Source organism: Pezoporus wallicus, unplaced genomic scaffold (genome assembly GCF_028554395.1).
Source record: "Pezoporus wallicus isolate ANWC-B61680 ecotype Strahan unplaced genomic scaffold, APGP_CSIRO_Pwel_v1 contig_8692, whole genome shotgun sequence".
NCBI lineage: Eukaryota > Metazoa > Chordata > Aves > Psittaciformes > Psittacidae > Pezoporus > Pezoporus wallicus.
In genome coordinates, this window is record NW_026642640.1 from 579,923 (window position 1) to 603,105 (window position 23,183).

The 23,183-nt window shown below is 38.8% G+C and overlaps 1 protein-coding gene across 2 annotated transcripts; it reads left to right on the forward strand.

Moving 5' to 3' along the window:
• Window positions 1-492: 492 nt before the first annotated feature.
• Window positions 493-17,377, forward strand: C1QTNF3 (C1q and TNF related 3). 2 transcript variants are annotated; one of them, XM_057431150.1, is made up of 6 exons: window positions 493-1,032; window positions 5,991-6,102; window positions 8,697-8,851; window positions 12,223-12,352; window positions 13,797-13,896; window positions 15,356-17,377. In XM_057431150.1, exons 1-6 carry the CDS (start codon window positions 745-747, stop codon window positions 15,513-15,515), a joined length of 945 nt encoding a protein of 314 aa, XP_057287133.1. In that variant the 5' UTR covers window positions 493-744; the 3' UTR covers window positions 15,516-17,377. The 2 variants fall into 2 exon arrangements, with proteins under 2 accessions (XP_057287133.1, XP_057287134.1); XM_057431151.1 differs by having other exon boundaries at window positions 513-828.
• Window positions 17,378-23,183: the final 5,806 nt, after the last annotated feature.

The window sequence follows — 23,183 nt, forward strand, 5'->3', positions numbered from 1 at the left end:
TTGAACTAATGCTGAGAAATGGGGCTCTGTGAATCTGAATTCAATCCAGTTTTTCAGAACTACTTACCCAGTCTGCTTCCACCGTTGGCCAACTGACAGAAATTCAATATTTTTCTTTCAGTGAATGAAAAGCATAGTCAGAAGCAGCCATTGGGGTAGGATCATATGCAAAAGCTCCTCTTGTGCTTTTGTTTCCTAATTGCTCTTGGAAGGATTTTTCAAACTGGGCTGACGCAGTTGTGTGTGTGAATTTCCTGGCAAATAAGGAAGGTGACTGTGTCCAAAAGACATTTAAGAATGTGAATTCACAGCCTTTCCATGTCTAATGAAGGAGCGTAAACCATTAGCCACATGTTCTCCATTTCCATCACATTTTTTCACACTTAAACAAAAACATGCCAAAAAAAAAAAGGTGCTACATTTTTTAATGCCCCCAAATAGGAACCACGGGAGTCCGTTAAATGCTGTGGTCATTTCCAGCATACAAATCAATTTTCCTTGTGGTGGTGAAGTGGTGAATAATGCCTGGTTTGTTTAAAGGAGCATGACTGATTTTGGATGAAGGATCCTGTCACTTTGGCATTTTTAGTTTTATTTATTGCACGCAACTGTATAAAACCTGGTACTGGTCTCAGTGCCAGGCTTACTAGTGGAAAAGCTGAAAGGACCACATAGCTCCTGGTGCAGCAAAGAGCTTCTCCTGCAAGGCATTTGCTGGACTCCTGAAAAATTACTTTGAATAACATGGCAGAGAAGGATTTCATCAGTTGGCATCTGCTAGCTTTATTTTTTCTTCCATTTTGCCTGTGTCAAGATGAATACATGGAGGTGAGCAGAAGATCTTATAATCCAGTGGCCAAAGTATTGCAAAGTCATCACCAGACTGGCCATAAAGGTTCCAGAAGCAGGGAAATATTGAAACAGCGGAGTCAACTTATAGAGTGGACTGTTGATAATAGCACTTCTACAGACCACAAAGTCCTGAGACCAGAGGTAGATGATGTAGAACTGACTACCTCAGATAGAGTCCAGGTACTCTGAATTAATCTTCTAAAGATATCTTTAAAGCTAATGAGATATTTTATTTTTTTTTTTGCTAAGATTATTAGTGATATATTTATGAAATACTTTTATTAAAAGTGTGTATTGGTCTGTATCCTTCTGGTTGCTTTATAGGATCTTTAAATGAGCTGGTAGAACCAGTCGTGGCTGGGGACACTGGTTTCAATACAGACAGCAGCCCTTTGTTTTGCTGAACCTCTGATCCTGTGCAGTCATATATTATGATATACAGTCTCTTAATTATGTCAAAGTATTACTTATTTAATGTATTAAAGTTTTAGATTCTGCTATCTCACTTGGATGTGAAGGAAAATGTCATAATTTCTGGAGGTATGTGGAAAGATTGAAGTAGCAGAGAATAAGTTTGCTTGATAATTATGTATACAAAGTATATTTTTGAGCTTGAGACAATCACAATGAAATTCTCAGTGTTCAAAATTTTTATTATAACAATAGCTTGAGAAAACCCAATACTACTGTAATGAGTAGATTTAATAATAAAATATGTCAACTTGACAGTTTCAGTGGAAAAAAGTCTGAGAGTGAAACTAAATCATCTATAGTATCTGCATTTTAAGCTGGGAGTCTTTCTATGCCCTTTATATAGCATTTTAGATTTTACAGTCATTAGTTCACAGCAAAGGGAAAATGACATAATCTCATTATACGTAATATATTTCAGTCCAATTTAGAAGGTAAAATCTGAAGGGCAGAAGATGAAGCTTTTTCTAGCACTAGGCAAAACAAAATTCCACTCAAACAAAGTTTTTGTGGATGGATGTTTTTAGAAACAACAAGAACTTGAGTCTTTTGCTCCTACTGCTGATACAAATGTCTGAGCTCTGTATAGTTCACATTCTATAATTTGTTCTTTAAAACTCTTTCAGATCAAATGATGATTTTTTGAATTCTAAAAATCATGGACATGCAGAAAAGTGTTGAATAATAACATTCTTCAGCAGAGAAGAGATTTGATTTTAATCCTGCTCTAGGCTTGAATAACTGAAACACATCCAAGTATGGGAATAGGTTTAATACACCACTACATTCCCTGTATTTAAATTTCATAGTGCTTTGCATTTTGTATTTCTTGGGAAGGAGTTGTATGTTCCTCCAGTGTATTCGGTAAAATAGATATTTAATTGTAGGTATGTTAAATTGCACTTGCAGCATGTAAACACTGTAAGCCATCAGGTATACAGTTAAATGAGCCAGCTAGTCTGTGTACCTCTCTACTGCAGAGACAATTGTGCATCTGCATACTACAGACCATATATTATTGGTACTTTAAGAAGATTCTCCTTTAAACTGACATAATTTCAGATAATGCAGGGTTTAATACAAAATTAAAACTGTTTTAGGAGTGAAACTTCCCCTCACAGAAAGTGTCACTGTGCATGTGGTGCATGTGTCTCTCATCAGAGAATCTAATGCAACATATTTGGAGTTGCCTGGGGGAAGAGGCTGTGGCATTAAAACCAAACCCAGCAGGGCCAAGTACAGCTGACGGCAGTCATTTACCTGCCAGATCTGCTCTAAGAAGCAATCTTTGCTGGGGAAATGATGCAATTTTTGGCTTACTGAAATGAAATGGAGCACTAGCAGATGTACAACAGGGATAATCCATCACAGAATGGCTGACACAATAGGTATTTTCCATCTCCAGGATCCAGGGTTTTTCAGGCAGAGAAGGAACAAAGACATATTTTAATTCATATCAAACCTCTCTCTTCCTCTTGAGCTATCTGAAAGCTGTTTCACCTCACTTTCCTGGTTATTTTAGGTCTGGTTAGAGAAGTTATCCCTATTGCTAAAGTTGTTTAATGGTCCTATTCCCTGTTGTGGAATAGAGACAATAGCATTTGTCTTTGCTGCACTGGGTACAACGCCAGTTTCCACCCTGCTGGTAACTTACATAAAGTACAATGACATTTCTCAAGTGCAAGAACTCTGTGACTGGGGAGAGCCATACCAGACATATTGTTCCTTTTCAAGTTGCTCTTTGAAAATCTTCAAGTACCCCTCTGCCTACTGGTGTTTTACCCTGATTTTTGTCAAATTTGGTTTGTTTAATTGTTTTCTAGGGAAGGGGCAAGGAGAGAGCCTTAGCCCCACAGAGACATACTATTTTGCATTCAGAACAGGAGCCAAGAATGGTGGATGTACATTACTTGCCTTCTGCATTGTCTTAGACAATATATCAGAAACCCATAAGGTTAATCAGGAAGTGAAAAAGGACTGGCTCTCCAATTAAGATTCACTCACAGCTGTAAGTTAAGAGAACTTTATGGACCTTCTGTTGCTTAGAACTGCCTCCTACACACTAAGTCACAGGAAATTCAGCAAATAGCCTCAGAAATATTTCCAGGTTTCTATCTGTATTAGGATATCAATGTGGCAGATGTATTTCATAAGCTCCTAAATCATATTAATGGTCTGAAAGCCATGACAAGAATTCACTGTGTGATAGACTTTATGGGCAAATGGCTGCATAGGACACCTTTGGCAAGTAGGTTGTAATTAATCTCTTTGTCTCATTTGAGTGTAATTTTACTTTAGGAACACATTCTCCCTTTAAATGTACTCTTCATTAAGTTCTCTGGGTTTACAGATTAAAACAGTATACTCAATATTCATTATTCTTGGCAGCTGGCTGAAGATTTTTCTCCTCCCAGTCAAAGGATCAGTAAAGATAGTAAGTCAGTACTACCATATGACTTGAGTAAGTAGTTTTTGCGAAGTCTGTGGAACTGTTCTCATACAACCAGTCTGGCAGGACTTGCCTCATTTCAGATCTAAAAACCTGATGAGCTTTCTGAGAGGTAATGCCAAACTGCACTCGGTTATGACCAGCACTAGTACCTATTTTACAATAACATAGCTGGTTAGCTAACAATGTTGTTCAGGATTTCAGTGCATTGGATAAAGAAGACAAATCATACCTGCACAGACAGAATCTCACATGCAGTCCAGTTTGCTAGATTCATGCCTCCCCTACAAGCCACAGTTCTAAGTTTTTGAATATTTCTAGGACTTGTTCTTGGCAGGTTTGTGAATAGTTTGCCTTCTAATTAGACATGAATATGGAGCACTGTAAAAAAAGAGCTGGAGATTTTAATCTCAGCACAACATTAGCATTTCAGATGGTGCAAAATGCTTGCGGACTTCCAGCTGTTTTGTACTTGGCTCCCTCTCAGGGACTGAAAATGACCTGAAAGCAGGGCTACTTCTCTCATGTTATAAAGAGTGTACCTTGTGATTGTCACTTACGTTCTTCCTAAACAGCTGGAGGAGATAAACAGCAGGAAAGATACAAACAGGTTCTCATGGAACAGACAGTCCTACAGGCAGAACTAATTTTTCTCATAAAGTATAGACCTTACCCAGAATTAACGTAAAAAGCATAGTATTGATCAAAACCCATAAATAAGACCTTCTCCCCACTGGCAAATCTTAACATTTCTGTAACTCTTTAAATACGAATTGTATTTGTGGAGCTGTCAGGTCAGCTTTTATTCCCATGGTAGCTTCAGTTGGTGGTTCCAGCTGCAGAGAACATGAGTCTGCTCTACTGGAGCAGTTGCAGTATTTTAGTGGCATGAAAGTATCCAGAAACATAAAATCCCAAGCCTCTTGAAATTAATGCATGCAGGGGGTGTGCGTGGTGTTGATAAAAACATGGGCCAAAAGCTTTAGGGTTTCAGATCAAGCCAATTGATGACTTTGAGGGCAGGAATAAAGCACATGTTCGTTTGGCAGCTTCCATCCCACCAGAGGTTTGTTTGCTGCCCTTAAACCAACAGGTCTGCATTAAGCAAATAATTTGATGATGATACAGATGAGTGGGAAAAAAGGGAAGAAAACAAACAGTAGAACAATTAGAGAAAAGTAGTAGTCAGATTAGTGTTAATTATTCCCCTCCAGAATTGAAGATCTGCATATTTGCACCATATGATAATAACAAAGAATTGTAAGAAACAGAAACAAGAGGCAGAAATGAGATGGAGGTAGAGAAATAAAATCAGATTCTGGACCTCTACCTCAGCTGACCCATAAGGAGATTTGTGACCAATAGATCACCACAAGTGCCTAGTTACAAAATCCAGCCAGGATTGAATGAGACTCCACAAGTATAAATACAATAATACAGAAAAGCAAAGTACCAAAACAAAGCTATTATCAAACTATTATTACAGTAGTAGAGCTGCATATAATAAAGTCATTACTTTATTTATGCTACTATATTAGTTTCAGCATAGTAATGGGTTTTCATAGTTATATACACACAATCACAAGATAATCAAATGCCCTAACACCAGCTGTTGTGGTCATGTCAAATTTTGTCATGTTTCTTGGCACATTTTTAGGTTCTCCCAAGTTTAGTAACCTGTAAATATGCACGTCTAGGGCCACAAACAGGAATATGCTACACATACATCTTTTGATATCTCCTTTGGGTGGTCCAACATAGTTTTCTTTATGTTTAGTAGAGAATACTTCATTGCTGAAGGTCAAATGTCTTATGTCTTCCCTTTATGTCTTACCACTTTTTTGCCAACAAAGGTCAGCTGAAGTGTGGGATCACTGAAAAGCAGGATAGGGGAACCTAACTGTAATACTCCTCCAACATTCATTACTTGGTATTCTTTTATTTTTAACCCCCTCATTATTTGACAAGTGTTGTTTGTTTTTTTTTTAAATATCCATATAGCACTTAGAACGCTTGAAGAGCTATTCCCTTAAATTTTCCAAAAATAGTACCTTGAGGGACAACCGAAGCATGGGAGATTTCAGCCCACATAAGAAGTGTTTTGAAAACTTACCAAATATATAAACAGAGAATATATAATGAAGACCCTGTAATCGACATGCATGTGATTGATGCCCTCAATGAATGGGCTATTTAAAGCTTCTTTTTGCGCACTTAGCCCCCACAAAGTGGACCACAGAATCCAGACTGCAGTTCCTGCTGCCGTGGTGACTTTGGAGTTCGACTCTACCAAGGGCCCCCAGGACCTCCAGGGCCCCCTGGGATGCCAGGTAAAGATGAAGTCTAGTTCATTTTTTGATCAGTCTAATTTCAGGCTGTAAGTTACAGGCTATTCTATGAAATATCAAAGAATTGTCCAAATATCAGTGTTTCATGACAGATTCAGCAACAAATTTTTCTATCATTTCTGTGGAGACAGAGATTTCCAATTCAACTTTACAGCTTTCCTCAGTGAAAACCCATTTTTATTAAAATTCAGCTTTCACAAGTTCATATTGAATGTACTCTTATTACATTTCTATGCAAAATTGGTCTAACTTCTTAAAGCAGCATGAAACTTCCATTAAAGTTGGAAGAACTTGTTCGCTGGAGTTGATTATTGCGATAACCTTTGAATATTCAGCTATGCTATTGTGTGCTGCATTCAGAAACTTTTTTATGTAGCATGCTGCTAGCCAATATTTTGCAGAGACGCACAAAAAAATGCTTCACTCATAGAAATATCTTCTTTTCCTTCTTCTTGTCTTCCATAATAAAAAAGTACCTTTCCCCACCTCTCCCCCCACAGTTAAAAATGCACACAGAACAGAATACACAAGAAAAGGCTATCTGATAACAGGAGAAAAAGAAGAGCCTAGAGAAGGGAAAAAGATAGCTGTTGGGGTAAGATTGTTACAGCTATCTTCAGGGATTTGAAAATTGTTGTTCTTACAGCATGCATATAATGTAAATGAACACCGGTTCAATTACAATGGTTAGGGTTGGGAAAGACCTTAAAAGCATCTAGTTCCAGCCCCCAAAAATGTCACTGACTGTCAGATTTGCCTCATCTTCAAAAGCTAATATGTTATATATAATATATATAATATGTATATATCATTTTATATGTATAATATAAAAATGCAATTTCATAATCCTTCTGCCTCACAAATATACTGACAGTAAACAAACATGACAGATAAGCATACACACCAAAAATCCATGTGGTGATTTTGGGTAGAAGCAGTTTACAGTAACAGTTAAACCTGACTGTTATGAAGTTAAATCTGAGTGAATTAAGTGTTTCAAGAACTAGCTTCAGCTGGCAAGATACTGAAATACTGTTACATTGACGTATTTTATATGTTAGGCAAAATAAGGTCAATAGGCATACCTGGTATTAGCCTACTGTGAGCTATTCATGCATCAATCCTGTATAAAAGTACCATTACAGAAGTAAGAATATCTAATGGTGAAGTCTCTTGTCCAGAAAGACTGCATTACACATTAATAAACTGTTGGCTTCTGAGAAGCAAGACACAAGTTTGTATTAGACCTACACTTTCAAGGCTGTAGTGGACACACTGGGACACAGCCCGGTTTCAGCTTTGTTCTTTTCTTATGTGGGGATGTTTCTCAGTCACTCTTCTTGTCACCACAGGATGCCACAAATGTATGGCTGATAGCAACCTTACCTTCTGCACCCTGGAACTTCTCTTTCTCCTTCACCTGCCACATTTCGTATTCTTGTGCCCATAAGGGGAATGACAACAACCGCTTCTCTCTTGTTTGAATCAAATGACTCTGTTCTGAACTGACAGAGAAGTAGTTCTGTCTTTACACGAAGGATCATTCTTGTTACTCTTAGTAGTTATTGATTTCTTTATCCAAACAAAAATTGGGTTATTTCTTCCACCATTTAGCTTCCTTGTTTGAAGTATTTTTTTAATTTTCACACTACAAAAACTCTGAAGAATCACTTATCCATTAGATTTCATATCAAACAACATCATTCTTGTAAATTTGTAACCAGAGTGACTAATCAGAGAACAAGCCAAGTGACAATCTAATTTCAATTCAGGTAGAATTAGAACAATGGTGACACTTACTAATCCCATGAGTAATTACTTGAAAGGTCAGGCTTTTGCTTCAGGTAGGCATAATAATTGTTCATTGATTCTAGCCAACTTCAAAATTCTGTCAGTCGCACAGACGTTTGCTCAGTAATTCCCTCATTAAGCATCAGATGCAGGAATATGTTTTTACAGTGACACTTGTGCAAGAAATATATAACCCAGAAAAGCTTCAATTAAAAAAAAAGTATTTCTTTAAATCTAGGAGAATGTACTCAATCAAACCCTTTCAGTTAAGCAGCATCCTCTGCTCAGAGGGGTCGTTTAGATAGTTCACAGCCAGGGACATGTTTTAAAGGCAGAAAAATGTTTTTCAAAATTATCCTATTCTATTAACACAGCTTATCAGGAAATACACAAAAGGAAGAGTGCTTATGCAGGCTTCCTGGTATGTACCAGTAGGCCATGGCTTTCTCTTTCCTTGAGCCTCAAGTCTGCTGAGGTCTTGTCCTTCCACATTTCCCCAATACCACAATGACTTGAGACATTGACAGTTTATCCAGCAACACAAAGACAGCATGAAGGTTAACTCTTAAACATTAATCTACATCCTTCTGGAAACTTACTCATCAGAACCTTCACATTCAGTTTAACCACACAGCTGTTTCTTATCCATCGCAGCTCAGTCTGGGGTTTATGATACTGAAAATTCCATGTCTTGCAAACTGGTGAAAAAGGACCCTGTCACAGATCTATTAAAATATATTATATAAAATTATTTAAGTTAAACAGAAAGCTCTGTTTTCTTTAAGGGAATCATGGAAACAATGGAAATAATGGAGCAACTGGACAGGAAGGAGCCAAAGGCGAGAAAGGAGACAAAGGAGATATGGGACCAAGGGGAGAGCGTGGCCATCATGGACCCAAAGGGGAGAAGGGTTACCCTGGGATTCCTCCAGAGCTACAGGTACAAAATCTCTGGCTTGTGTTGGCTGCATAAGTTCTCTGGTTATGGTTTTCTTCTCTGAAAAACAGCATCTAAATACTGTAAGATACTTAAAAAGCAAATTCCCCTGTAAATTAATATAGTGAGAGACATATATACCCCTTGTCATGACTGACAAATGTGCTTTGTCAGATCTTCCTGGAAAAGGCAGACATTACAGCTTAGCCTTTCTTTACAGTAAGAATCCAGCTGAGAAATGGGCAGCAAGAAACATACACAGTTCCCTTTTAGGGCAGAAAGCCAGTATCTGGGCTATTAAAAGAGAATAGCCGGGACTATCATTTTTCTGTCAAGCTGTATCACATACATAACTGCGCTTCCCATGGCATACAAAAGGAGTAAAGGAGTCACTCGGGCACATGCTTCTCAGGTCAGCCAGCCTTTGTGAGATTCTCAAAAGCGTATGTATCCAGCTCTTGAAACCATGGGGTCAAAACCTCCAAGTGCAGACAGAAGTTCTCTGCTTTTGAAAGAAACCTCTCAGTAGCTATCTGTGGCTTTGCATGTCTAGATACCTTAAACATGTTGAGAAGCATGCGGGTTCTGCCTATGAATGAACTACCCAAAAGCCAGACGAACATTAAAACATAGGTGCAAGCCTGAGGTGGTAAGCTCTGATGAGAGTTGGGATATATTTGTTTGGGCTCAGCACTGTGTTGGCTTATTCCTATAGGTTTTGTATTAGAGTTCCTTCATGTCCCAGGAATGTGGAAGGTGGCAGAGAGCTTATGTGTGTATATATAAATATCTGCAGTACAGTGCTGATGTGATGTAGTCTGTTAAGGAAACGGAAAGAAAATGGGACTTGGATAACTAAGACCCTTGGTTGCTGTTGCGAAAGGGATTGTCCACTCTGTAGACTGCAGTGTAGCAATAGTGTGTGTGGGAATCCTAAAGAACTTCAGATGGTACTAGGTGCATTTGCACCAACAAGTGACTGCACTCAGATTCAGCTTCAGAAAGCTTACGTGTAATAGAAGCATTTAGGATCCTGTTGCAATTACTGACGATCTAGAAGCACAACTCAGCTTAATCAGTCACTGCTGGTTTTGGGCAAATGTGACTTCAGACACCACAGAGAATACAGATCCTCAGAAACTACAGGGAATTTGCAACCTCACTAACACATAGACACTTTAATGGAATTGTCTTAGACCTGACCTGATTCATACCCCCAAAACCAAGTTCACTATAGAAGGGACAAAACAGGAGTAGCAAACATGCACAAAAAGATATCCCACTTCCAAACACTGAGGGGAAAATGGCAGTTCTGATCTTTTTATAGATCTACACATATTAACTGGATAATACTGTTTCCTATTAATAGTCATTCATATATGGTTTATATCCTCATAAAAGGTATACAAATTAACAGCAAAACCAACAGTACAACCAACATGTGCAGGGTGGGAAAATGGCTTTGGATTTTTTGGCATTGTGTGTGCTTAAATTCTCTATCCTACGTTGCATGAAGATAGGATAATTGCACAGAATAAAATTTACAATGAAAATAGTTAAAAAAATTACTGAAATTTTGTATTAAAGCAGAATTATCTTAACATTCTTAAAGAATTACCTGGAATTGCCATTATAGCCGAGTGTCTTAAAAACATGTTTGTTGTAATTGCATTCAACATAAATCCTTTTGTAATTTTAAAACGAGGTAGCAACATATATTTTTTAATTTTTTTTTACAAAAAAAGATAGTGGTAGTAATTTAATTAAAAACTAAACAATGAAAGGGGATGAATTACAAAAGCTCATCTTGCAATACCTATTTCCAAGTGAAATTCCATCACTGTTTTTAACCGGTGTTCAAAAATTCTTTATGCAGTATAGCATATCATTTCTTGTTAACATCCTGCTTAAGAATTTTAGAGCAGGGGTAGTTAGAGGAAAAAACACTTTTGAATATAATACTATTTGAAGTAGCAGAATTATTTTGACAGACTTGTTATGTCCATTTCAATCTGCTACTTCAAAATGAGGTCCAGGGAGAAAGGACATCTTTTTCAACTCTTCTCATCAGCCCAAGAAAAGTAGCTTGGGGTTAAAGAGAATGTGAAATGGAATCTAGACAAAAAGTAATAAATTCCATCAAGCTGCTATTGCAGCTGCTTTCCTTTAACACATGATGAACTTCGATGTGATCCTGGCTGAGAAGCAAGACGTTAACAATTTGCCATCATGCAGGGATAAGGAAAATCAGCCGAGGCTTTCAGCTCACATCTGGAGCTCCTCAAATTTCTGAGCAGATGGCTAATGATTTGCACTGCTGGATCTGGACTGGCATTTGATTTTGCCTCTTTTGGTTTCATTCTCCCTTCCATCTCAAATCAAAAGAAGTTTGGAGTGGATATTTTTTTAGTATTGGTATAGCTGGAATCTCATTAAAAATGTCATTTTTGCAATGGGCAGTAATAACTGTAATTTAACACTTCTCATCTAAGAAGTTGTTAATAGATAGAGATAAAATGCCAAGTCACTATGTGACCTTCTGGCATTCAAATGCAGCAAGTCTCCCTGTACCCCATTTACTGTCAGTCAGACTACAGACTCGCACAAAAGACCTACACAAGTTGTCAGGGATGTTCCGTGGTATCTTGATGAGGGTAATTTGAACTGTCCAGTGTGGGAGGATTTGCACTGCTTCGTACGAAACATCTTCCACAGCCAATAGGTCTCACTGCAGGAAGTGTGGCACGAAGTTGAAGAGAGTTTCCAATTTCTTGGTTTCCCCTTTTGGCCCCCACCACTCTCTGTTGTGACTGTGGCCACAGGGCAACTGGTTAGAAAGAAGAAGCACTGAATGATGAGCACCAGCAACCCCACTTCTAAAGGATCTAAATGCTAACGTATCTCTGAAGGTAGCTTATCAAGAAGCATTAATGTGCATGGATTTTACTGCACATTATGTACTTCACACACCCAGTTAAAAGCAATATCCAATCTAAATGCATTGAGGAATATATAAAAAACGAATTAAATTACTTCTGTTGGAAACATCATCCATTTCAATACCAGTTTTCTGTTGCATCATTCTAGAGAGACTTTAGAGTAAATAAAATCCGAAAGTCCTGACCTGCAAACACTTGCCCATACACTTACTTTTACAGTTATGAATAGTCCAATTGAATGTAAGAAGTCTAGCCCTCTTCCAGTTTCATTCAATGGGAGTTTTGTTACTGGAGTTTAACAGCCTTGGAGCAAGCCTCAGAAGAACATCTCTGTCAGGAAAATAAATAGGCTACAAATACAGAAAAAACATTCTGATTCCACTACATGTGTGCATTTTGTGAACAACTGCCCAAGTAAGAACTGCATTTTTGCAGGTCGCATTCATGGCTTCCATGGCTACTCATTTCAGTAACCAGAACAGTGGGATCATCTTCAGCAGTGTTGAAACCAACGTTGGGAATTTCTTTGATGTCATGACTGGTAGATTTGGTGCTCCAGTGAATGGTGAGTGTTTGCAAAACTAAATAAAGCAATTATGGGAGCTATAGAGAGAAGTGGGGTCAATAATTATGAGAAACTTCAAAAGTGAGAGAGGCAAAGTGCATAAGGCTCACTTTGCATAGCTCTTGCTGCCTACTTCCAGGTGAGCAAAGAGAGGGCTTGCCAGCCAGTGAGCCTAGTGCTGGCACAAAGGCAGGATGAAGGGGCATGGCCAGGGCTGAGGAAGGAGCAGGACCATCTGCTTTGAGGCCTTTAGACCTTCAGCCATTGTGATAACCATGGTCTTGATGTTGCACCAGCAGCAGCTTCACAGCTGCCGCCTCCTGCCTCCAGTCACTCTCTTCATTCCTGTCTTTCCTCACAGCAGTTCAGCTGTGAGCTGGCCTGCAAGAGATGTGTGGCTGGAAATGAGGCATTACAGCTTTTCCTGAGTGATTTTTCAGCTGCATCCATCCCCCCATCTTACACAGCTGTGGCACAAGAAGAACAATAGCAGATGGGGGAGGAAGGGCCATAATCAAAACCATGTCTGAGCAAAGCATAAAGCCATCTTCCTTCACTTGGCCTTTCTCACCCTGCCATTCATTTACTCACTATTATGGGAAATTACATTCAATTAAATAGAAGTCAGGCTTTCCAGGCATGCTGTAGCACATCTTACTGACAGTTATGGGGGTGTGTACTCACAGCTGCTTCCTTTTGAGGTTAATGCATATGTAGATGTCAATAAACTTTGACCCTCAATAATTTAATGACTTTGATGCAAACTTCAAGCTCCCATTGCAGGGTCAGTGCCACAGACTAATTGTTCAGGAACCAGGAGCTTGTCTCCTGTGTGTGGGAGTCTTGTAGAGCTCATGGTACATACCATGGTTGCACTGTTGGCAACTTTCAGACAGAGACAGAGTAAAAAGATAAAGGTTTATTGTAAGGATATGTTGTGCAAGAAGGGAAAGTGGTGGCTATGTCTGCATTGTCCAAGATGGGGTAAGGCCAAGTGAGCAGCAGTGCGTGCTTCTAAAACCACTTCTGCCCTGCCTGACCCAGGTGACATGCTGGCTGACTGACAGCCTCTGAGGCTGAGCCCTATCTGGCCTGGAGCCACCCTTTTGGGAGAGGGCAGGAGCAAGAAAGAGGGGAAAAAAGGTGACAGAAGGGTTACTAGAATCAGCCTCCAGGAAATGTCCCTTTTAGTGAGAAGGAAGGGATGAGCGGTCCTGCCATGTTCAAATACAGTCATTTCTCTGGAACACGATGTGCCTGAACCCCTGCCATATGCAGAATAAAAATTAACCAGATTTTGGCACACCATAAACAGAAGCAAAACACCCACTGACAACTGGAAGGCAATTTTGGCTTCAGCTGTTGTTTCCTAAGCAAGAAGCCCAGGTCTATAGCACGACTACCCCTCTATAAAGCAAATGCATTGTATTTGGTATTTTTTTAGGGGTGTATTTCTTCACCTTCAATATGATGAAACATGAAGATGTGGAGGAAGTGTATGTGTACCTGATGCATAATGGTAATACAGTTTTCAGCTTGTACAGGTAAGTGAAGACCATGCCATTTTAATGCTAAAGACATGTTTGCACAGATGTGCTAGCTTGCTCATATTTCAAGAAACATGGAAAGTTGATTGTTTGAAGAAATTCTGGGGGGCAAAATAATAAAAAAAGAATAACTATTGTATTTTGCACTCTTCAACTTGCAAATATGGATCATATCTGCCACACATCCTGGACCTAAAATTCAGCCTTAAATATAAGCCCCTCAAAGCTCAGGGAAAAGGAATTAGCACTGCAAGTAAGGGCTGAAGTCCAGTGGTAACATGCTGTCATTCTGCTAAAACCTATCTTCATCCTCTGTTTGCCTGTCAGAAAAAGAGCATAATGGGAGTGTTCAGTTACAGCCTTGTTAAAGATTAGTTGGAGAAAAATTTACTTTAAAGGCGGAAAGCAATTAAACTGCAGTGGTGAGGATGAGGAAGAAGCAAAGGTCCTCCTTTTACTGGCTTTGTTATCATTAGCACAGTTGGAACAAAAGATTTCTGAACTCTTTATGTTAGCTTGATGGTCACCAAGAATAGAATCCATTTCTAGCTTATCAACTTATATAAAGATCAAGTCAAGAAGCTTGTAGCCTGTAGCCAGAAGGATCTTTAAAAAAAAAAAAAAATCAATATATAGATATACAGTATTTGAGAAAAAGTATTATTTCTTAAATATCAACTAGGGCTCTGATACCAAAACCAAGATTCTCTCCTGAGCCTGAATAAACAGACACAAAAGCTTAGATGGATTACACTGTATTTTAGGCACTTAGATGACAGCAAGGTCATTTATGCTGTCAAGGTTTCATCAACAGCCCACACCTGAAACACCACCAAAGGCTGCTTCCTTCCCAATAGGTCTTTCCTGAAAAAAGAAGTGCTCAACTTTTTTCCTCTGAAGCACTGATGTCAGAAAAGGTGGAACAACAGGTGGAAGAAAGGGAGCCAACACTAACACAAAGGCAGCACGTTAGCCCGTGTTGAACGCACCTACGTTCCCATGAAAAGGCCTCAGGATGGAGTGAGCTGGCTGTCTCTGCCCACTGCCTGTGCCAGGAGCACAGGGGCTCAGCACACAAGACTCCTGATTTGAAGGCATTTCAGATTAGCCAGGATGAATCCAACGAAAGAGCAGCACAGGAAAAAACCTGGAGTGTTGTGGTGAATGAGCAGGGTTTTATATTACACAACAAATTTGTCCCTGTACCCTGGAAAATAATATATAAATTAAAATTCAGAAAGGAATGAAAGGATGCAATAAGGTAAAGTGCAAAATTTGACTAGGAAATCAAATGCAGAAAAATGCCAAAATTTCCTCATAAAGCTGAAAAAATTTTTGTGAGCCTTTCAAGAAAGTTTTGCTCAGGATAACAATGTGCTTTTTTGATTTTTTTAAGTTGTTTTCTTGGTCATTGTTGAGAAACAAACAGATGACTTGTTAAAATATTAATTCTTAGCTATGAATCAAAAGGGAAAGCAGACACTTCAGGAAACAGTGCAGTCCTAAAACTTGCCAAGGGAGATGAAGTTTGGCTGCGGATGGGAAACGGAGCCCTCCATGGGGACCATCAGCGCTTCTCCACCTTTGCTGGGTTTCTTCTTTTTGAAACCAAGTAAAACCAATAGATGTTTATCTGACAAAACTTCTCTTTTGGAACTGGTATTTTTCTCTTGACTGTGGAATAGCACTACAACATTGAAAGATCAAGAAGGCTTGTACTGATGCTATACCATCATTGCTATTTGTGTATCAGAGTTGAGCTGAATACACTGGGTAGCTGACACACAGATTCACAGATGTATTGTCTTCTGTGTTGTATCTAGTGAATCGTTAAAGGTTGCTATTGCTCTCATCTCCAAAGTGACTAAAAAAACCTAAAGGAAAAGGATTCAAAATAATTTAGAGAGCAGTTTGCACAGTAAAGTCAATTCTGTCTCTAAATATACTTCAGTTGAGTAAGTCAGGAATTGAACAATCAGTTCAAGTTTTTCTGTTCATTTAGTTCTTATTACGTGTTCATTTAAGTTTGCATCATGGAAACAGACCTAGAAGAATTATAAGTGGGCTCAGCTGAGACCAGATTTAAATGAAGAAGTTTTTACTGGACTAGAATGAGCTTTACAAATAGAAGAAAAAAATGTGAATATACAGATGTCAAGGATTCAGGTTTATTGCATTTCCATCTCAAACCTCTGAAGATTTATCTGGTGTCATTTTTCACAGATTTTTAGTACATATTTATGCTCAGTTTCTCTTAAAAATGAGTGGTAGTAATTCTTGCCTTGGTAGTAGCTTGAAGCTAAGGTAATTTAGCATGCAGTGTAATGGGGATCAGACAGGGGAATGTAACTTTTCTTCCTAGCCTTAAAATTATTAAAACCTGATGTAACTGAATGTAAGGAGTCAAAGCACAGCCATATATGCTGGAGAAGCTGGAATATGCCCACAGGACAAACAGAAAACACAAGTGTTGTGGAGCTTGGAGCTCTTTTAGAAGGATGTACCTTCTAATACTGTGTATTTACTTAACAGTGAAGTTGTTGATACAATTTTCCTAGCAGCTTTCCAAGAAGGAGTATTTCAGGAAAAGACATTGCAGCCGGGAAAAGCAGCAACTAAGTCAGTTCAATATTTAACTGGTGAAAGCAAACACTGGCTGTCTCAGAAGTTCTGGTCACAGTGAACTGGGCCATTCTTCAGCATTAATATTTGCCACTGGCTTTTCAGAATTTGGGTACCTGAGATCCTGCCTCGCTATTTTCTTTTCATCTGAAACAACACCAAACATACTAAGACAACACTGAAATTTGAATGTATCTTCCGCACATTCTGGCTCTCCACACACAATCTAATGAAATATAAATCACATCTTAACAGACATTGCATTTTAACCAGATGTTACCTGCTATTAATGTATAACAAACAGGTGGGACTAGGAAAATATTTATATGAAATTCTTTTATACTGGATACAGATTATCAGTAGCATGACACAGAGCAAACCAATCAAAATCTGCCCTATGAATTTATATGTCCTTGTACATGCTCCTAATGTATGTAAACCATGTCTTATGATGAAAAACGCATGTTGATACTTGATGATTATGACTTGTGATTTTTCAGTTTTATGCATCAACCACTGAAAATATTAATGAACTGCCATCTGATGAGTTTTATTGTCTCTTTATGAACTTGGGTCAGGTTTGCATCACAGAGGTTTTCAAAACCTGTGACCTTGTTGTTTTAATAAGCATTTTAGTAAAATTCAGGCATGCCTTCAAACGAAAATCCACCCACCAGGTAATGAGATAATGTTACTCTTCTGGAATTAGTGCACAAATTGTATGAGATATATGGCATCATAAGCTAATGCTCACAGTAGGAAAAACCTGAAAAAAAAATTATTTCTTGTGTTAGGAATGTTTGCTTACTTTGTAAAACATACATTTACCCAATAAAGATTAATAGTCATAAAATTATACTGGTTTGTTCATATCTACATTTAACAAGGACCTTACCATTTAGAGACTATGGAGATGTATCTTAATTCCTAAGCATTCATTTTGCTACTGAATGGGAGAAAGCCAAAACTAAGGGTCAAAATAAGTTTATTTTACACGTATATATGTTTGTATATTTATGCACACACATAAAATTTAAATCTCTAAGATTCCTTTTGGGAACTTAATCTTCCTTTACAACATGGTTATTTTAATCTATCTTGGTCAGAATAAAGCACCCAGAAACTACAATATATATGCTCATTTTAAGCTCCTTTACGTTCTCTCTTGTAATGGCCATGATATAAAAGAAAGCAAGTTTCACCATTCTCATTTTATGTTGCTTTCACAAGTTAGCCTGCTAGAAGTGGAAAGCAACTAAGAATCACCGCAACAACAAACTGCAGCATGGCCTTAATTCAAGGGTAAAGCTAAGAAGCTTTTTACATCAAGGTTGAAACTTCATAGTTTTTGTATGAAATCTCTACAGTCTTTTTTTCTGCAAAGTTATTGCATGAAAGCTCTGCTGAGTGTTGTAATACTTTACAAATTAACCTCCCTATCAATTTTAAAGATCCTTCAAAATATAGCAGGTGATGTAAAAATCTGTGTGTTCCCGTTCCTCAAAATTAACAAGTTTTACAGTGGAATGTTTTTTTTTCTCCCAGAAATGTTGATGAAAATTAGTCATCTTTCCATAGCTGGTGATAAATGAAGCCATTTATCACCACAGACTTTTGTCCTCTATTATAAAATAGGTGGCATCTTGTAATTTGTGTTACAAGTGAGAAACCTTCTGGAAACAAAAAAGCCACAATTTGGAGTATTCTTACTGGTTCCTTGCCTTTGCCATTCCATAAGCTCCCACATTTAATCAAGACTTGGCAAGAGCTGCAAGCTCCTGCCTGCCAATAGAGCTCTGGTTTGGTAGGTGATATCCTGCCTCTGTGGTAGGAGTTGGCATCCTAGGAGGAGAAAACACTGCCCTACACAGAGACAAGTTGAGCTCTGCTCTCTGTCTCCCCTTCACACTGAGACCCAGGGACCACTGTCCTTCCCTGTGACAACCTTGCAAAGTAGCAGCTCTCATAAGGAGCATTAAGGACTGCATTTCACAAAATAGGGCTGTCTGCAACTTGATAGATGCTGGTTAGACCCCCTTGGCAGAGCTAAAACAACTTTTGTGTGAGAAAAACTAGAATGAACAAGAATGAGACTGAGCTGAATGAAAACATCTTAGATCTAGGTCCCAGTTTCACGAATGGTGTTTAAAGGAAAAGGAAAGCAGTTTAATTAGAAATGCTTGAGAAAAAAATCCAGCTATGGCTTTAATTTCAGAGGCCAGTCCATGGTCTGAGAGTGATTTGAGTTGATTCTGACTGAGGAAGCAAATTAGACTGACAGCACCTTGCAGCAACAGTCTCACTGAAAACCTTGGGAGCCAAAGGGGGGTCTTTAAAAAAAAGTAGCAGTTTTCTAAAGGGAAAATAAGGAACATGCTCTTCACTTAAATCTTTAATCTTCCCCATGAAATTCTGCATTGAGCTTCCACGTTACGCCCTAATGCTGTTGGAAGCAGTTTTTAATAACTGGGTGTTTTTTCAGTAAAACTGCTTTTCTCCTACTTAATTCACATTATTAAAATTATGGTTTGTGCTCAAAACCAAAAAAAAAAAACCCAGAAAAAAAACCCACACAAAGACAACACATGCAGGGAGACACAGAGTGGTATGTGGAAAAGCCCACAGTTCTTCATTTTGGTGAATCACTAGCAAAATTTCTTTGTTTTGAAGTTAGTTCTGCTTCAGCAACCAAAGGAAATGAAGACTCATGGTGATCAGTTCAGATTTAAAATCTGAAGTAATAAAAGGAATTGTACAAAGCAGTGCTCCAGGCTGGGTGTCACACTTGGATACCAATGAAGAATGACACAAACCCTAGAAACAATCTTCATAAATTAAAATAACTCCATAAAACGTGTACTTCTTAGTATTCTCTCTTACCCCAAAGGGCAACTGTTCCTTTAGTCTTTGGGCTCAAGAACACGGTCCTAGCTGGAGTCAGACCATCTGCAGTGCCACGTTGATTTCATTATCAAATCATTTCCTTGAGGGAATTATGTAGCACAGGAGTAGTAGCACAGAGCAGCCGTACCTTCCAAGCCTCACTCTCCCCTGCTCTCTGAGTAAATCGATACTAAATAAACCTGTACCAGAGTCTATTCTCCAGCCCAGAGTTATCATTTGACTTACATCATTAGTTTAATGCTAATTAAACTCTCTTAGCCTGCATAGCAAGGTGCCTGCTTGCAAAACTGTCTGTTGGGACTGATTCTTGGTTTGTTCTACCTTTCAAATAGTACTCAAGAAAAGATAGCTCCTTGTCATTGGGCTAAAGGACTGTCTTGCTAACGTAGTTGTATAATACATTCATTTTGGTAACACAACACTCTGAAAATTCCCAGACATGTAAACTGTTATTGCTATTTAATTCAGTAGTGTGTACATCGTCCCAAATACCATGCAGGTTGAACAAGGTCTGGCAATAGCTGTGGGAAGAGACTATGATGGCTTCTTCACAAGGCAACTTCCTCTCAGCAAGAATGACTGGCTCAGTTGCTGTCTTCTATCACTGGATTAATGAAATCAGCACATAGTTGTTTAGAATCATAGAATAGTTAGGGTTGGAAAGGACCTTAAGATCATCTAGTTCCAACCCACCTGCAATGGGCAGGGACATCTCACACTAAATCATCTCACCCAACGCTGTCCAACCTGGCCTTGAACACTGCCAGGGATGGAGCATTCACAACTTCCATGGGCAAACCATTCCAGTGTCTCACCACCCTCACAGTGAAGAACTTCTTCCTTATATCCAATCTAAACTTCCCCTGTTTAAGTTTTAACCCGTTACCCCTTGTCCTATCACTGCAGTCCCTAATGAAGAGTCCCTCCCCAGCACCCCTATAGGCCCCCTTCAGATACTGGAAGGCTGCTATGAGGTCTCCACGCAGCCTTCTCTTCTCCAGGCTCAACAGCCCCAACTTTCTCAGCCTGTCTTCATACGGGAGGTGCTTCAGTCCCCTGCTCATACTCATGGCCTCCTCTGGACTTGTTCCAACAGTTTCATGTCCTTTTTATGTTGAGAACTTCACAAGGTTGGCATCAGCCCACCTCACAAGTGCGTCGAGGTCCCTCTAGATGGCATTCCTTCCCTCCAGCGTATCAACCGAACCACATAGCTTGGTGTGATTGGCAAACTTGCTGAGGGTGCACTGAATCCCACTGTCCATGTCACCGACATGGTGACATGGTTTGTAGGGAGACTCTAAAGCCATCAGTGGTAGAGGCTCAATATTGTGCATCTCCATCTGAACTCGGGCAGGGCATCCTCCATGATCACATTCACAGAATAATAAAACCCATATGCTGCAAGGTTTTGTTAAACAAAGACTTCATGTGTTCATTCAAGAAAAATTGCACAAATGGAGATTCTTCCTTCTGCTTTTCTGAAAACAATCCAGCAGACATGAGAAATTCCACAAAACGCAGTGTTTTAAAAGAATCACATTATTACAACATCAAGAATGGAAATACCCATGTTAAAACCATCTTCGACATCTTAGCTCCAGGTCCCTGTGAATGTGTCTCCCATTATCTAGTCACATGCTACTTCTCGGCCTCATCCAGCAGCAATTGTATAATTGTGTAATGCTTGCTGAATGAGGCTGAATGAGGCATGGGCCATATCTATGTGATGAGAACGTGATAGCAAGAGATGAATATAAATCAGATTCATTCAGTAACTCAATCCAAATGTATAGTTAATGAAGCCCTATTACCACAGAAAGAGTAAGGAAGAACAGCTGAATTAAATTCACAGCGGCAACTTCCATTTTAGCATTTTCTCAGATTCAAAGAGCTGACTTTTTCAATCTTAGCAATTCTTTGAAATAAAACCTCTCCAAGCTCCTGCAGAATGCTTAAGTTGATGAGAGTCAAGAAAGTCCCTCAGGACAGGAACTTCAGGCCAGTAGATGAGAATTCAGAGTGTACCATTCTGTCATGTGAAAACTCCTGCTCTGCTGCTGAAAGAAATTCAATTTTTGATCATCATTTAACCTATAAAAGAATAGAAGTCTGATTGTTTTGAATAAAATCTTTCTGATACTGCATCACTTCAGATCAATGCTTGCTTTCCTCCAAAACTACCTGCTTCTCAGAATGGCCCATGTCTGCCTTCTCATATTATCAAGGGCACACAAAATAAAGACCATGAATCAGGTATGCCATAACTAGGGTGCAGCTGAATGGTTCAGGGGCAAGGTGATGGAAATATTTTATAAAAACAAAGGCTTATCTATTGCACTAGCAATGCATGAGAAATTGTCTTTAATGAATGCAGTGGACAATAGTATCCAGCAGGAATGGCTCGCTGGAAATAAGCTCATGGCAGATGGCCAAGCAGTAGTATGTGTGGTGCCCAGCACAGAGCTGAAGCTCAGTATCCAGACAAACAAAATCTGGGAATAACTGTGGTCTAGAGTTTCCAGTCCCCACAATGTTGGTTAATAATAAACTCCCAGGAAAATATTTATTTTCTACTCATTAGCCAATATAAAGATTAGCTATATAAAGCTACTTGCCAGTCATTTCATCTAAATCATGAAAGCACAATAATACCATAAGCAGTGACTCAAATGAAGTAAAGGTATTTTGATTCAGGTATAAGGGTAAACATCCAAAGACCAGAAATCACTGTCACAGGCATCAATAATTTGTTATCCTACTTTAACAGAGTAACAGGATGCAAATTTTCGGCACTGTGACAGTTAATGGCAAAGCTTATTCACTGCAGCTCCGACAGATCATCACCCTTATGACTGGACGAAACAACTCACAAGCAGTAGTTTTTCTAGAATACGTCAGTTTTAATGAAGCAGCACAAGGCAGCTTATGCAATTACTTTCTGTGGATGAGACTAAGCTTTCAAGTCTAGCTCTGTAATACATAATCTCAGACAACCAACCAGATTTTCAAAGAGCACAAATTCACAGCTACTTTAGAGGGATGTATAGATCTCAGGGTAGGTTCGCTCTGGGGCTTTTTGCTGTTATGTGGTAGAATATACACTTAAGAGAGACAGTGATAATGTGCAAATCCACACTCACACAGCAGCAGAGAAACACAGAAAAACAAAGAGATGCTCCAAACTGAAGAACTTAATGAAATTGTGGAGACTAATTTGCTGCATTTGACAAATGTGTTGAAGAAAGGACAGTGCGTCAGGACAACACACCGTGTAAGGTCAGAAATGAGGAGTATCATGTACATTGAGAGAAGTGTTATGGAGCACAGATTTAATTCAAGCAAGGCATACATTCGGACTTGGGATAAAGCACTCATGCTTGAAACCTTTCATAAAGTTGGGACACTACCTTAAATTTCATGAGAATCCTTAACAAGTTCTCAATCTCAGATTAATGTCGATACATTTGAATTGACTAGAGAAGTTTCACCTGAAGTAGTGACCTAGTACTTGCATTTTTAGGCAATTATAATTATCATGATTTCAAATACTATAACAGAAGTGAGCAATTCTTGCTTTTCCATTTAATAGACCCAATACTATCTGAACTGATACCAGTATCTCTTTAACCATGTATTAAGATGGACTAAATTACAAACAATACACACGTGAAAGGGGAGAATCCAGGTTTTGTGTATAGCTGTAACTTCACACTGCTCTTTTGGAAAAACAAAGAGGTGTTTTTCCAAAGGACTGA

Coding starts and splice junctions, on each gene's coding strand:
- C1QTNF3 (XM_057431150.1), top strand. CDS start 745: ATGGCAGAGAAGGATTTCATCAGTTGGCATCTGCTAGCTTTATTTTTT. Junction 1,033..5,990: donor CTACCTCAGATAGAGTCCAG/GTACTCTGAATT, acceptor TTGCGCACTTAG/CCCCCACAAAGTGGACCACA. Junction 8,852..12,222: donor GGATTCCTCCAGAGCTACAG/GTACAAAATCTC, acceptor GCATTTTTGCAG/GTCGCATTCATGGCTTCCAT.